The 15,373-nt window shown below is 48.9% G+C and overlaps 1 protein-coding gene across 1 annotated transcript; it reads left to right on the plus strand.

Moving 5' to 3' along the window:
* Positions 1 to 388: 388 nt before the first annotated feature.
* On the plus strand, positions 389 to 13,797 carry Cst7 (cystatin F). The gene is made up of 4 exons (XM_046435329.2): positions 389 to 722; positions 9,916 to 10,088; positions 12,359 to 12,475; positions 13,188 to 13,797. The coding sequence occupies exons 1-4, from the start codon at positions 653 to 655 to the stop codon at positions 13,263 to 13,265; spliced, it is 438 nt and encodes a 145-aa protein (XP_046291285.1). The 5' UTR covers positions 389 to 652; the 3' UTR covers positions 13,266 to 13,797.
* Positions 13,798 to 15,373: the final 1,576 nt, after the last annotated feature.

Genomic DNA, 15,373 nt, shown 5'->3' on the forward strand with positions numbered 1-15,373 from the left:
GCAGGTAAATGAGAGGCCAGAACCACTGGGACACATACTGTTCTTTTCCCCTTTGCTGGCTTTGAGCCCAAGAGGTTAAGTGATTAAACAGTTAGACACCAAACCCTGCTCAGCTCCTGGTTTCCTGATGCAGAAATCTTTCAGAGGGCACTTGTTTGAGGATGTTCATCCGCTAAAGCTGTATGTAGTCTGACCCTGTTTTCCTACTCAAGTTCCTAGGGGTAGATGTCACTCACACCAAGGGCCGCTCAGAACGTGGTTCCTTCGAGAGAAGAAAGTCAAGTGATTCTGCTTCTGAAAATCCCCTCTTTTTTTTTAAGCGCTGCCTCCCGCCCATAAGCATTTCTGGGGTAGAAAAATGCACACGCTTTGTTCGCAGGTCTCATTTCTCTTCCTCCTCCCCCAGTAAATGATCGCAGCTTGGAAACTTATAAAGGAAGCGGTTGCCTTTGTGGCGGATAGATTTGGAGATGAGCTTCTGGTAAAAATGATTCAGCAAGAAACCACCCCCTACCCAGCCCCCAAACTGGCAGCCCACACCCCTCCCCAGCCCAGGGGGCGGTGTGCAGGACCGGCTCCACCCTAGGCGGGCAACCCACCACCGACCCGGGAGCTCAGCCCACTGCTCCGCACTGCTCACAGCCCGACAGTCATGCGGGCGGCCGGGGCGCTGCTCGCCTTCTGCTGCCTGGTCTCCAGCACTAGCAGCGGCCCTTCCCCAGGTAAGAGGAGGGTCTCCTGGTCGCTCCCCACGGTGGGCCCGCCCTGAGATTGCTCCAGGCGTCCCTGCGTTTTCTCCCGCCTCGGGTCTTGGTTTGGAGCCAACAGAGAACCGCACAGCAGCGAGGGGCGCAGGGCTCTGGGTCCTGGCAGCAGCTGCCTCGCGGGGAGCCAGGCTTCAGGGATGGAGGATATGGGGACTGTCTCTGCTGGGAACAGTGGAAACGTCTTCGGGTCCTTGATGCTAACCGATCCTGAGTCCGGTCATGTAGAGTACCGGGACCCAGAGGAAGGTTGAGTGGTGGTTAGGCGACTTTTATCTGGCTGTTCGTCCTTCCTGCCTGCCTGCGGACTACTTTCCTGTGACTTGGCCTCAGGGACCCTAAGGATCAGACACTTGTCCTTCCTGCAGTCTGCTCCCTTATTGTCCACGCAGGGGGAGGCCGGGGAGGAGGAAGAGAAGGACACTCCCTGTGCGCTGGGAAACTGAGGCAGAGCCAGGTTAGGTAACTTGCCCAAGTCACACAGGCTTGAGCGCCTGCTCCCCAGGAGTGAGCTGAGCGATGCTCTCCCAGCATGCAGAATCAAACCCCAGAGGAAGAGTGAGAGGGCCCCTTCCTTGTTTAACCAAGGAACCCTGTCACTAAGCCCCCCTCTCTGCTGGCAGGGACAGCACTCAAACTGCATCTGGTTTCTGCCCTTCTCCCTCTTTGGAGGGAGCTCGGGTTTGGCCAAAGGTAACCAGATAGAGGGTGTTCAGGGAGGACCAATGACAAGGGGATGGTACCCAGAGTCCAAGGTCCATAGAAGGTGCACACCCCTTCATGGTGAATCAAGATACCAAGGAATCAGGGACACTAGGGGACACAGCTTCAGGCTCCTAAACCTACAGGTCAATGTTATAACTTGGGGGCCACAGGTTCAGGGCAGGAGTGGGAGAGTGGGCAATCTTCCGCTGTCAGAGAAGGAGACAAGCCACAGCAGCCTCAGGGTGGGTGCTCAGCAATGGGGTGGTTAACACATTGCTAAACTAACAATGAGCTGCCTGCTCCCTGCCTTCTTAATTCACACCATGAGACCCTGAATCCCAGCTTCTCAGCCTGTCCTCCTGTCCCTGTCCCGATCCACATTGCCCTCCTGCTCCCTTCCCCCTGCTGTCAAGGATGGAAGTCAGGAGCAAAAGATGCACATTGACACCAAAGAAGCAAGCCCCTTTTCAAAGCCTTAGTGAAAGGTGTCCTGGATGGGATATGGAGTCTGTGGTGTTACCATGTCCTGGAATTATCCATACTTACTGTTCATGATTTGCATAAGTTCTGGTTTGCCTCAGTGTTCTCATCTGACACAGCAGGGACAGAGTAGTACTAGGGGATCCTTGAGGCCTGACATACTGGATGACTGTTAGTGGCATCTTTCTGGCCATATTACCATCCACTTTGCTGGTGAAGGGATGCTGGAAAAAGTCCTCCCCTATCCACTCCATATTTGAGCCATACAGAGCTGCATCAGGGCTAGAAGAAGTGGGACTCTCCCTTCAGCATCCCCTCCAGGCCAGCCTGGGCCTCCTTCCCAAGACCTGTTTTCTGCCACTGAACCCAGATGGGTGCCCAGAGTCCACCCTCACTCATGGGGCCCTCAGGGCACCACAGACCCACTACCTACTAGCCATGGATCCTGGGACTTCCCTAAGCCTGAGTCCCAGCATCCATGAAATAAGAAATAACTACATACTCACTCAACCCTGGGGAGCCTTAGTTGAGTTGGATCAGGGAAGGCACTCCAGAGGTACATGGTGGACGTGGAGTCTCTGTAGCCACGTTGCCCCTTGCTCATGAGTCTAGTGCAGCCCTTTCCTCTGCTGTGCTAGCGACAGCAATTTTTCCTGGTCCTTCCTTCAAGGTCCTCATCTGTACAGTGAGGGTGCCTGGAAGCCCCTATCTGGTGTTTGAACTGAGCCAAGAGCCCCAGACTGGAATCTACTCTCACCTCCTATCCATGACCCCTATAGCTTCTCTGTTACTTCTTCTGAAAACAGATCTCAGAGACTTTTGAGAGTTGGCAAAAGGGACTCCAAGTAGCACCCTATGGACATTTGGCTTCTCTCCATGCCCACTAACTAAACTGCAGAGACCTCCATGCTGAGGCCCAGGTCTCCTCCCTGAGCCCTTCACAACATAGGAAATTGCCACATTGCCTCTGCCCTTTCACCGTTGGTTGAAGATGAAAAGCCCTTCTTTCTCAACCTCTCATCAATTCCAGGAAGCTCCACTGCTTGCTATGTCACACTCTGTCCCCTTCCCACCCCCTCACCAGTTAAGATTGCAGTAGCCCATCTGCCCTGGGGCAGGGATCTGTGGTCAAGTAGCTACCTGCTTCCAGGAGCACTGCATTATACCCAGAGAGGACCCCTGAAGCAGGGGGTCGGGAGGGTGGCACCTACACCCTGGCTTCCTGCAGGAACCCCTGGGAACTACTGCAGGTTGGATCTGTACCTGGAGGTGATCACTCACCACCTTCTATGTTGAGATTTCTATGTGCTGGACATAGGTTTGCCCCCAGAGACCTCCCACCTTCACTGTGGCCTTATTGCACGTTGATATATTGGATGATAATTACACTGTTGCTTCATGTGTGTTACCTCATATATTCTCAGCACTACTCTAGAAGGTTCCTGCCATCATTATCTCCATTTTACAGATGGGAACACAGAGGTTCAGAGAGATTAAGCAACTTGCCCAAAGTTTCATAACCAGTGAAATTTCAAAGCTGGGATTCCAACACTGGGAGTGGGGATAAGATATCTGGACTAATCCTGGGAGAAACCTGCATCCTGGGTATGCCAAGGGGACATGTGTGCCCTCAAAAGGATGGGTTCACTCATTTCTCATCACTCAGGTATCCCAGAGCACATGGTAGGGACCCAGACTCAAGGAATTTTGGTAGCATCAGGTGAGAGCAGCACAGGGATGCAGGGTTCAGATGACTGTCTCCAAGAGGATGGAACAAGCACCCCTGAGCAGGACACTTACCTCCCACCACTGCAGTCCTTGGCACAAACTTCAGACTTCTGAAGGGTCCCAGCACCCAAGCTGGCACCAGCCCATGACAAGGACAACACCTCTACCCCACCCACCACCCAGGAGTGTCTGACTTTCAAATACTTGGGTTTCCTCCTGGAAACCTGGGATAGATTTCACCCACTGGAGATTCCCCAAGCCATGCATAACCATTCCTAACAAAGGATGATGGTGGACAAGGCCAGCTTCCCTAAACACCTGAACACTTCCTCTTTCCTACTCAAGGCAGGAACTCTTCCAAAAAACTCCCCTCCCAGACTTTGGGGTGGGGCCAGACAGGGAGGAGGGGCACTAGCCAAAAGCCAACATCTTCTACTCAGCTTCAGTACTTTGAAATGTGGCCAGTGTCCAAAATTCTGTTGTCTTCTTATGGCGACATGTGACCAGTGTGTCTTACTTTTTCAGAAGTGCAAATTAAGAGAGTAGATGGTGGTACAGCTTATAATTGGGAGGCAAGGCAAGAGGACTGCAAGTTCAGGCCAGCCTCAGCAACTTAGCAGGACACTTTAGCAGGCTGAGGATGGCGCCCATGGTAGAACATCCCAGAAGCTATTTGTGGAGTCCCTTAGGGTACATTGGCATGTATATTAGTGGTAGTTCCAGGACACATTCTAACCTCTTTAATCTGCTTGGAAATAGTGAGCAGTTGCTGCAACTAAGAACACTCTGGATCCTGACAGTGTCTCCCAAGCTTTGAGGTTATCTGTTTCACTTTCAATCTCATTTAAACTTTTAGATATATCCTTGAAAGAGTCATTACATAGCAAGTGTGTCCTTTACATGAAGTATGTCCAGGGATCCAAATGTCAATGTTAGGATTCTAAAGAAAGGAGTACAGAGGTAGATCAGGAATAGAAATAGGAACAGGAATGTTGGAATAGAAGTCATTTGTGATTTATATGGGAAAAAAATGTATTTTTAAGCAGAGTACATCAGAACATTTCCTCCTAGCTTTCCCTTCCATTCTTATCTTCACCATCTGGGAGAGGCGGGACCTCCAGACTTCTGTGAGTCATGGACTGTTAGTGCTGATAAGGGCTAACAGGTGACTTACAGGAGCATGTACCCAGTAGCCCAGGGTCTAGAACAGCTGAGGAGCCTTGCAGGAATCACCAGTCTATCCTAGTTCTCTAGAGGGTTCAGAGCTGCTGTAGGGCAGAAAGGGGAAGTTTCTGCCCACCTAGGCACTCCTGGGGTGTGTCCTATTACATCTCCTCTCTTCCCAGAAAGGACAACCTCTGAGGACACTAAGTGCATCCTAAAGCTAGAAGGGCAGAAGCTCAGCTTTCCTCTCTCCAAGCCTCTTCAGCATTTTGCATCTGCACACTGGGTGTCCCTTGTCCCCTCAGTGCTGTGACACTGGGGCAGTGCCTCCTGAGTGGGACAGCGTGCCTGAATCAGTATCCTGCACAATGCTGTGCATCACCCAGCCCCAATCTTCCTTCCTTCCCCTGCCTCTCAAAGAGTCACGGAGTTGCTGTCTCTGCAGGGTTCCTCCCTCACCTCCCCTGGATCCCCTTGCCCCACATGCATCTCAGTCTGTTCTGGAAGCTTCCTACCTTTTGTTACAGGACACTATTGCCACCTAGGGAAGAGGCTAGGCTACACTGCCCACTGGTCACCAAATATTCAGAGTCAAAGTGGTGGAAAAATGGATTTTATTCAAAGCCAGCTTTGAAGGAAGATAGGAGAAACTTTTATTTCAAAATTTTCTTCTTTAGAGGCTCTGGGGAACGCTTTTAAAAGAGAAGACGTGGCAAAATGGGACAAAAGATAGGAAATAAGCATGCTGATTTAGTTAGTCTATGCTGGACAGGCTGAGCAGGGGGTGATCTCAGCTCTGTTTCCTTGGCGCCTCCCAGGTCAGGGCAGGCAGTCCCTCCATCTTAACTAAGGAAGTTGCTTTCACTTTTTGAGGAGCCCCCATTTTCGGTCTGCTCCACTTTCTGGGGACACAGCCCATACTTCCCACCTCATACATTTTACTCGAAAAAAGAGTTCATAGCGGTTACCTTTGAAATACTAAGAATGGTTGTTTTGGTTTGTTTGTTTGTTATACTCTTCTCAAACTTCCCACTCAAAATAGAAAAGTTTATATTAAAAAAATCATACATGTTTCTTTACAAAGAAAATATGAGCAATTACCTTGAAGGGGGGGGGGGGACCTGTTCTCTAATGGCACAGATACACTGAAACCACTGTCCCTTTCACAAAAATGTCTTTCTCTACTGTCTAGACTAAAACCACACTCCACTTCCATGGTCAGTATGTATTTGGTACCCAGGGAGCAGCCTGAGGCACTGGGCTCCTTCCCCTATTGAATTGACTTCTGCAGGGTGCAGGAGACTCCCACTGCCACCATCTGTGCCCCACCTGGGCCAGAAGCACCCAGGGAAGGCAGGTTCCAGGGTCACACCAAGACCCACCAAGACCCAGCTCTGGTGCTCAAGGAATGGAAGCAAATTTTGTTGTTTTGATCCTGAGAGACCTTTTGCAAAGGCTTTCAAGGCTACTGGGGAATGTCATACTGGAGGGCATGCTGTGAAGGACAGCCCCAGAGACTTCACAGAGGGCATGCTATGAAGGACAGTTCTCCACAGACCACATGGCCACAAAGTTCTATGAGGAGGAGACACTAGAAATGTACAACTTTCTTGACGATAAAAGGTCAAGTTCTTTGGGTACCAAATTCTAGAGAGGCTTGCAAAGTAATTGCAGCTTAGTTTTACCGTGGACCTCTGGCCTAGGAACCAGCCTAGGAGCCAGGTAGAGCCCCTCTTGGTCACACAGTGATGGTCTCTCTTCACAAAGGAGGCTAAGCCCCAGAGCCACTGGGATACCCTCAAAGTTACAGAATTCTCCTAGACTCATCTCTTCTCTACTACATCACCCACCCCTTGGGCTACTACAAGGAGAGAAGACTCCACAGGTGAGCTGCAGGTGGCCAGCAGCCTTACCCTTCTGGCACACTTAGTGGGGTCAAGCATCTGGGTTCCAGGGAGGACAATGGTGAATGACCACCTCTGTGTCTCTTAGTAGGAATTTATTGATAAGCTCACTGACCTGAGCTCTAGTCACCATTCCTCACTTCTGGTGTGATGCATGTCACCTGGTTGGAACATCACCAAGTAATTGTTACAACACACCTGACTGACCCCACCCTCCTACATGAGCAGTCTGTTTCAGAGATCAGGTACCTGCTATAAAGCCTGTTCCTTCCTTGTTCCCAGGCACCCTTCCCTTCCCCCTGGCCTCTGGGAGATCCATCTTGCAGGGCTCCTAGCTTGTGAGATCTTCTTTCCTGTTCTGGGCCTTACCCATACCCTGGCCTGTCTAATTCCCAACTCCTAGTGCATTAGTCAGCTTTTAATTGCTATCATCAAAATACCCGATGAGCAATTTAGAGTAGGAAAAGTTTATTTGGGGCTCATGATTTATGAGGTTCAATCCCTGGTGAGCCAATTTCATTATTCTGGGCCTGAGGGTGAGGCAAAGTATCATGGCAGAAGGATGTGGTGGATTCAAACTGCTCCATTCATGGTACCCAGAAAGCAGAGAGAGAGAAGGGAAAGGGCCACAGGGAAGACAAACACTTCCAGGACATGCCCCCAATGGCCTTTCCCTCCAGCCACCTGCTTACAAGTTACCACCCAATTAGTCCATTCAAACTTGGATGGACCAATTAGGTTACAGCTCTCGCAATTAATCATCTCACCCTCAAACATTTCTGCATTAACACAGGAACTATGAGGGGACATCTCCTATCCAAACCATAATACCCAATTCAATGTAAAAGCCATTTCTCCTGTTTGCTTCCATTGGGCCTTATGATCATCTACTTGGTCCCAAAGAGAAGGGCAATTTGTCCTCCAGAGGAACACCCAGATCTGCTTCCCACAATGAAACTAATGCTCCATTGAATTTACCTTGGTGTTTTCCTCCCAAATGTTTCAATTTCTTCATAACCCAGGGAACCCAATGGTGCCTTAACTCCCCAGAATGCCGGTATCCTGTCACCATTACCTCCTCAAACAACAGCATATCTAAAACCCAGACACATAGGGAGCTCTGCAGGCTTGGAAGGAAGGGAGAAGGTTGACCATGGGCTACCACCCACCTCTTCACTTCCTGTACTAGAAACCAAAGCCCCAAAGCTTACCTATGGTGAGCACTACTGCCACCCTCTGACAGCCAGGTCTCCCCTAAAGAAACACAGACACCCAGGGCTTTCACCTGAGGGGCTCCTCCTGAAAGCGCAAACCAAAGGAAGAGGCACCCAATCCCCTAAAAGTGCCCTCTGCCTGGAGGGACACTGTCACCTGCACCAGGAAATGAGACCATAGCTGCCTGCAGCCTCTGTGCACTTGAAATGTGGTTCCTGCCACCACAGAGCTAAAGTTCCTATTTCATTTAATGTAGTTAATTTAATACAGTAGGTTGGTGCCAACCTCTTGGTGTGTTAATATTTCAGGGAATTCTTTTTTATCTTTCTTTCTTTTGTATGTGTGTGAGCAGGGAGGGGTACTGGGGACTGAACCCAGGGTCACTTCACCCCTGAGCTACATCCCCAGCCATAAATGTCTTGTCCCTCTGTTGTTGATCTCATTTACTTGTAGAGCATTAAACTTCTGCATCTCCAGTTCCCAGAGCTGGCAGGAAGAGGAAGGCTCAGAAAGCAGGTGCTACAAGTGCCTATGAACAAGTTGAACAAAGGAATGAATGGCAAGCTGGACTTGAGCAGGGTCGTCAGGGATCCTTCCAGTCTGCGAGCTCCACTTCTCTAGGAACTAGAAGCATAAGAGTTTGGGGAGCCAAGGAGGGATGTTGGGGTCCTCTGTTCTGCCTGGCTTTGGCACAGATGCTGGTGACAGAAGCCCTTCATGTTACTTTCCTCATATTCCGGCCAAATATGGGCTTCCTGATACAGGAAGAGCAAGAGAAAGTAGAATCAATCCAGCCCACCTACCATCCTTCACTGACTACATGCCAGGCTTGAGTGGATCCCTGAAGAATGGCATTCATTCCTAGGAAAGTAAAGACTTATACCCAGACTTGTACCCAGAGAACCTCAGGGGACAGTCTAGGAGAGACATCAGTGCTGGAGCTGTAGGAATTGGAGAGCTAGGGTGGGCTCCAACCAGAGTCTGAGATCAGATGTTCTGCCAAGAATGCAAGAGGAGGGTGGTTGAAGCCAGGGCAACCAGCCTCCTTACCAGTGGAGAGGCAGGATTGGGTTGAACAGTCCATGTGATCCACTTGGCTGAGACAAGCTGGAAGTGGTAGGGTGAGGGGCAGGCAGGGCCAGCTTCTTCTAACACCCTAAGACCACATCCTGTCCAGATGTCTCACCACTGGGGGGGCATGTTCAGTATTTCTTTAATATACATGTTGGAAATTCCCCTGGGTCCTAAAAATGTTCTATATGGTGGGGGACTGGACAGTGTTTTAGTGCGCTTTTATGTTGCTGTGACTAAAACACCCAACAAGAACAACTTAAGAGGAGAAGTTTATTTGGGACTCACAATTTTAGAAGTTTCAGTCCATAGACGGCTGATTCCATTGCTCTGGGACCTAGGTGAGGCAGTACATCATGGCGGAATGGAACAGTGGAGGAGAACTTCTCAGCTCATGGTGGGGTCAGGAAGCAGAGAGAGCAAAGAGAAGGGGCAGCAGGGATGATGAACCCTCCCAGGGTATGCCCCCAGTGACCCACCTCCTCTAGCCATGCCCTACCTGCCTACAGTTACCATCTAGTCCATTCGAACTAGGATGGACTGATGAGGTTACAGCTCTCACAATCCGATCATTTCACATCTGAACATTTTTATATTAATATAGAAGCTTTTGGGGAACACCTCAGGTCAAAACCATAACAAATAGGGATTACATCATACCTTCAGCACTATCTAGCTGAGGAGCTTTGGATGTTCAGCAGACATATGGATACACAAGTGCATGGTGGGATGAGCATGGGTAGATGGATCAGGGGATAATCAGGGCTGAGGGCCATGAGGCAGAGAGAATAACTAAGCGACCCAAGGCATGAGGCATCACCCCTTGGATCATGTACCCTGCTACCATCAATGTTCCCTTCTGGTACTGTGTTTCTCTCTTTCAGATTTCTGTTCACAGGACTTTAACTCAGGTGTGAAGCCAGGATTTCCCAAAACAATAAAGACTGATGACCCAGGAGTCCTCAAAGCTGCCAGACACAGTGTGGAAAAGTTTAACAACTGCACAAATGACATCTTCTTGTTCAAGGAGTCCTACATTAGCCGAGCGCTGGTACAGGTGAAGGTCTAGGTTCTGGTGGCCCCATTATCAGATACACCCCTGGGAAGCCGAGAGACAGCAACCCACCACCTAGAACATATACAAGGACAGGAAGCTGATGGCGGCAATCAAAACCAGTGTGACTCACAGCCAAACACAAAAACCCAAGGTCCTTTGCTTGCTCAAACCACACTTCCCTTGAGTGGTCACCAGGCCGCTGGCCTAAAGCCCATTAATGGGACTAAGGGGTGCAGAGGCAATAACCCCACTCCTAGAGTAGCATGCTAGGCCTGACACTCCTGCAGAGCAGGTCACTGCTTTACCTGTTGGAGCTACCCCCACCAGAGTCCCAGGACCCCTGTCCTAGCTTTAGCCCCTCCTGCAGCCCCAAAGACCTTCTCACCATTCACATGGAATATACATTCAGATCCCAAAGCTATGCCCAAGTCACTCCCTCTCTGACTCACAAAACTTGTATGCCAATCAGCCTGCTCAATGTCACATCCTGTAAGGCCATCACTCTTCTTAGTAACCTGCTGTGCCTGCTCAGTGCTGTTCCTCCTTCCTCAGGAGCCCAAGGGGCACTGTCAGCCTTGTTCATCTGTGTCCTAAGAATACATGACCAGCATGGATGATGGGAAGTAGAATAGTGAGGATGTTGTGGGACAGATGAGGCTAGACACTGAGGCAGAGAAAGGAAGCAGGTTCGTTGGCTGCAGCCAGGTTCAGAATGGGGGCTTTCACCACAGTCCATCAATCCCTCTGAACCCCGAGTTCAGAGATTTTCAGAACTTTATACCCAGTGTGTAGGGGGAGGGGCTCAGAGGTTCACAATATGTAGAAGTCCACACAAAAGCAGCTTTTTTCACTGTTCTAGGCATTGAACCCAGGCCTGAATACAAAAATGCAAGCGCCTCTATGGAGGCCTTGGGTTATTAGTCTTTCTTATCACATCCTCCTTCTGCAACACACCTCCTGCCTGAAAAATCTGTTGCAGAAATTCTTGCTGATGGTCTAAGAATAGTTATGGTGAGGGTCTCTGGAGAAGCTTAATTAAGATTTTCTGTGGAGGACGGAGTGCCACTACAAGGAGACACCTTCAGGAGGTGGATTACCTGGTGGTCTCTAAGGACACATCTGCTGATGTAGGAAGTTGGTTTCAGATGACGTCCACACACCCAGCTTGCCCTGGTGCCTGGAGGGACAGAAGTGACATGGGAGTGGCCCTATCCTAAAGGTCTTCACTTCGGCCCTATCCTAAAGGTCTTCACTTCACTTTTGGTTACTGACTCAGTAACCACAGGGTTAGTGGTGACTTTTATAATCTTATGCTTTTGGGCAACTGCAACATTTTTAAAATGTATTTTTAGCAGTTTAAGGGCCTTTATTTTTTATTTATTTATATACGGTGCTGAGAATCAAACCCAGTGCCTCACACATATAGGCAAATGCTCTACCACTGGGCCACAACCCCAGACCCAAACTGCAAATTTTGTAAGAGCAGTTGTGTTCTGATAGTAGGAAACATTCTATAGAAGACAGTTTGGTTTGTGCCAATGTCATCACTCCAAGGCCCAGTCTCAGGAGCCTTGGGTCTTGCCTTCCCCAGGAAGGTCAGTGCAATGGTTTGGACTTGAGTCCCCAAAGTCCTCCATGACAGGGTAAGGACACGGTCCTTCTGTACCTTGGTGATGCTGGAGATTTTATTTCATTTGGTATTTGGTGGGCCAGAGATTAAAACTTGAGGAAATTTTATTCAAATTTTCTTAGAACAAAAAAGAATAAAATGAAATAGATCATGACTATGTCTAAATGGAGACGGGCTATTTTGAAATCTAAAATAAAACAAAACACACCATTCCCAGAAACAGGGAAGGATGCTAGCAGATGTCTAAAACTCAGCAGGTGTGTCCTTTATTCAAACACCACCTTGGGTGCATAGGGGCTGTGGGATGGGGCAATCCCAGCCTGGAATCCCTCTTGAATACAGAATTCTGAGCAGAAAGGAGCCATCTTAAAATGGGACACAAAGTCCTCAAGTCCTTGTCAGTCAGCCTTGTGAGTAAGCATGGGAAAGGGAGTCAGGGGAATCTAGGCACCGGCTTCCTCCCCATTAGTTCTTCTGCAAAGTCCTGGGCTTTCCTTCATCCAGAGGTGGCTCTGGGAAGCCAGCTCACTGCCCAGAGCCTTCTTCACCTATCTTAATGCACCTCTTGCTAGCAGAGGGGCTGCCATCCTAGCCAGCCTGTGCCCAGTAACCCAGGACCCTATCCCTTTATTCTTTCCAGGTAGTGAAAGGCCTGAAATACATGCTGGAGGTGGAAATCGGCAGAACTACATGCAGAAAAACCACACACCATCCCCTGGACAATTGTGACTTCCAAACCAACCCTGACTTGAAGCGCGTAAGGAAGAGGGGCTGCCCTCTCAGCCTAGCCCTCCTTAACTGCTCCACTCATCCTTCAGGGCTGGGGCTGCTTCTCTGACCTGATCAGTTCCCTGACCACACACTTCCAAACCTCAGTCCAGAAGAGGTCAAGCACAACGCACAGACACACATGGAGAGTGCGAGGCTGTTGTAACAACATCCTCTCCAACACCCCCCTACATGACCTGTTCTTCCCTCCATGAAAGACACATCTCAGGAGAGAAATGCCTGGAATCAGGGTAGGGAGATTAGAGCAGGAAAAACTTCCATATAATTCAGAAATTACATATGTGTGTGTGTATTATACATGGTATGACATGTCATATGATCTATATATTATATATGGTATGATATATATCATGTTATGACAGATATATAGCATGATATATGATATAATGATATATAATATCTCCCTTTGCAAAGAGAAAGCAAATGTGGCAAAACTCAATAATTCATAAATATAGGTGAAAAGCACATATTCTTAAATCATTCTTTCAATTTTCTTTGAAAATTTTCCAAATAAAAATGGGAGCGAGGGATACCTCTTCAGTGAGGAACACACCCATGCACACACATACACAACACCTTAGTGGCCCAGGTGTGGTATCAAAGTGTGCCAGGAGAGTCCTTTGGTGGGGAGGGTCCTCTGAGGCATTCGGGGGTCCTTAGGTGAGCCTTTCTTTTTTCAGATTCTGAGTTGCTATACTGAAGTTTGGGTCATCCCCTGGCTCCGAAGGTTCGAGGTGCCTATTATTCGTTGCCAGTGAGTTCTGACTTTCGCCTGAGTTCTGCCTGACTTTCGCCTGCCTCTTCAGCAAAACTTTGGCTGTAAGGACACCCACCATACTTGTGCTCTTCGTTTCCTTCAGCCCCAGCACTGTGCCCAGCTGATACAAACCTTTAAGGACCTTCTCATGTGTAGGCAGATGGAAGTGCTAATGGGTCATTACAGAGTAGCTGGAGTGGGAAAATGACAGTTCAACATGGCCAGATTAAATATATCACATTTCCTTCTGTAACTTTATTGATGCTGTACTCTCAGATAGAGGGTCTGAACCTGTATGGGTCTGAGTCTTTTGATGGGCCTCATTGGGGTTGGGGACAGACAGATGTAGGCTGACCTGAAGGGGAGGACAGGGTACTCTCTCCCATCCCTCACCCGATGGAGAGTCAAGGCATCCATCTCTTGGTTTCAGTTATTAGCATTATAGCACTAGATCTGGCACAAGTGTGCTACTGATCACTTGATCTCTGAGGATGATTAAAGTTATTAATAAAAGACTGATCATTCCAGTGCAATGGCTCTGTGTGTCACCTTTTAGTAGCAAAGTCAGGAAGATGAGGAGAGCAGTGCCAGGAGTCCTTTTCATTGTGTGGTCTGGCAAGTTTAGGTTGCTTCCATAAAGTTTCTCAGAGGCTTGTCCAGCAATTAGCTGCTAATTAAAATGTAAAGTCGGAGCAACTAGAAACAGGGAAGCCTGTCAACATGGTGAACAGACAGGGCAAGGTGACCCTATAGAGTTTGCGAGAGCCTGCCCTCCAGCCAGGTTTCTTCAGGATCAGGCCTTCACCTGAGTTCTCTGCTGCCTTTGAGGCCTGAGGATTTGAAACAGCTTAGCAGGAGCACAGAAGTGCTTGGGCATGTAGGGTGGGGCAATGGTGGAACAAAGCCATCCAGGGACAGGTTGTACAGGGGCATAAGAAAAAGAAAGAGGAAATTACAGGCTGCAGACCACCAGATCCTAGGGAAAGACAGATCTTCAGCTTGATCTAGAATTATGGAGCTGGATCATAGTGGGAAGCCTAGGAGCTGGCTGGTAGCCTGGTTCTCTGAGCCTTCATTCAAAGGAAGGTGACCATAGGTCCCTGCACCAGCAAGGCCCATTCACTGTGGGCTTTTTCCTCTCCAAACTCTCTTTAAAGTGACTACATGTAAAGTAGGGTGTACACTGTTAGCAGAAGGCATGCTGGCACCTTGAAGAAACATGGACTTGATAATCTCTAGGAAAGAAAACAAGCATCCAATAGGCAATTATGGCTCTCCACCATAAATGCAATCAATGTAACACAAAAATAAATTACCCTTTGGTTTTTTTCAGTGATATATAAGTAAACAAAATTCCAAATGTTCCTTTGTTTTTACTGCCTTGACTCATCTTCTGGCCATTTAATTCAGGGATAGTGGTGGCAGCAATGACATAAGACATTTACTTTATTTGGTGATTCCTAAGGCCCTTGAAAGCAATCCTTTCATAAAAGGCCCTGTTGACCCTGCACACAACCAGGCAGGGAGTCACAGATTGGAGGAGCCAGAGGGACATCAGGACACAGCTGAGCCAGACCCTGGGTGACTTTTGCAAGTTGAAGCAATAGATGAAGGTGCCCTATACTCTTACTTCTCAGTCCATCTCATTTACACAAGTACAGACCCAGGGTGCATCAAGGTCAGGCTCCTTGCCTCTCCTGCCTCCCAGGTGTCAGAGTGAGCATGGGTATGTTCAGGTGTGAGGAAGGGGGGGGGGGGCCATGTTCATGAGCTGTAGCTGAGCTCTTCTGTCCTAGCCAGGGCTCCCTCAGGCAAGAGTCCCTACCAACCCCTGCAGCAGCTTCACCCCTGGAAGAAGGAAGCCTCAGATCCTGACCTCACATTCCCAGGTTTGAACACTAACCTATACCAGAGACTTTCAGTACACCATTTGAATAGCGAGTCTATTCCCATCTCTTATAACTAAGGCAAACCAGCCCCGTCACAGGTCTATGAGGCCTGTGCCGCCCACACCACATTTCAGTCTTCTGGAAAGTCTCTCTGTGGGCCTGTACTCCAAGGGAAGGCTTTATCTATAATATACCACCATTTCAGTTATTTACAATTTGT

The sequence above is a fragment of the Marmota monax genome, unplaced genomic scaffold (genome assembly GCF_021218885.2).
Source record: "Marmota monax isolate L192 unplaced genomic scaffold, Marmota_monax_Labrador192_F-V1.1 WCK01_AAM20220418_F8-fsc00005, whole genome shotgun sequence".
In the NCBI taxonomy this organism is placed as follows: Eukaryota; Metazoa; Chordata; class Mammalia; order Rodentia; family Sciuridae; genus Marmota; species Marmota monax.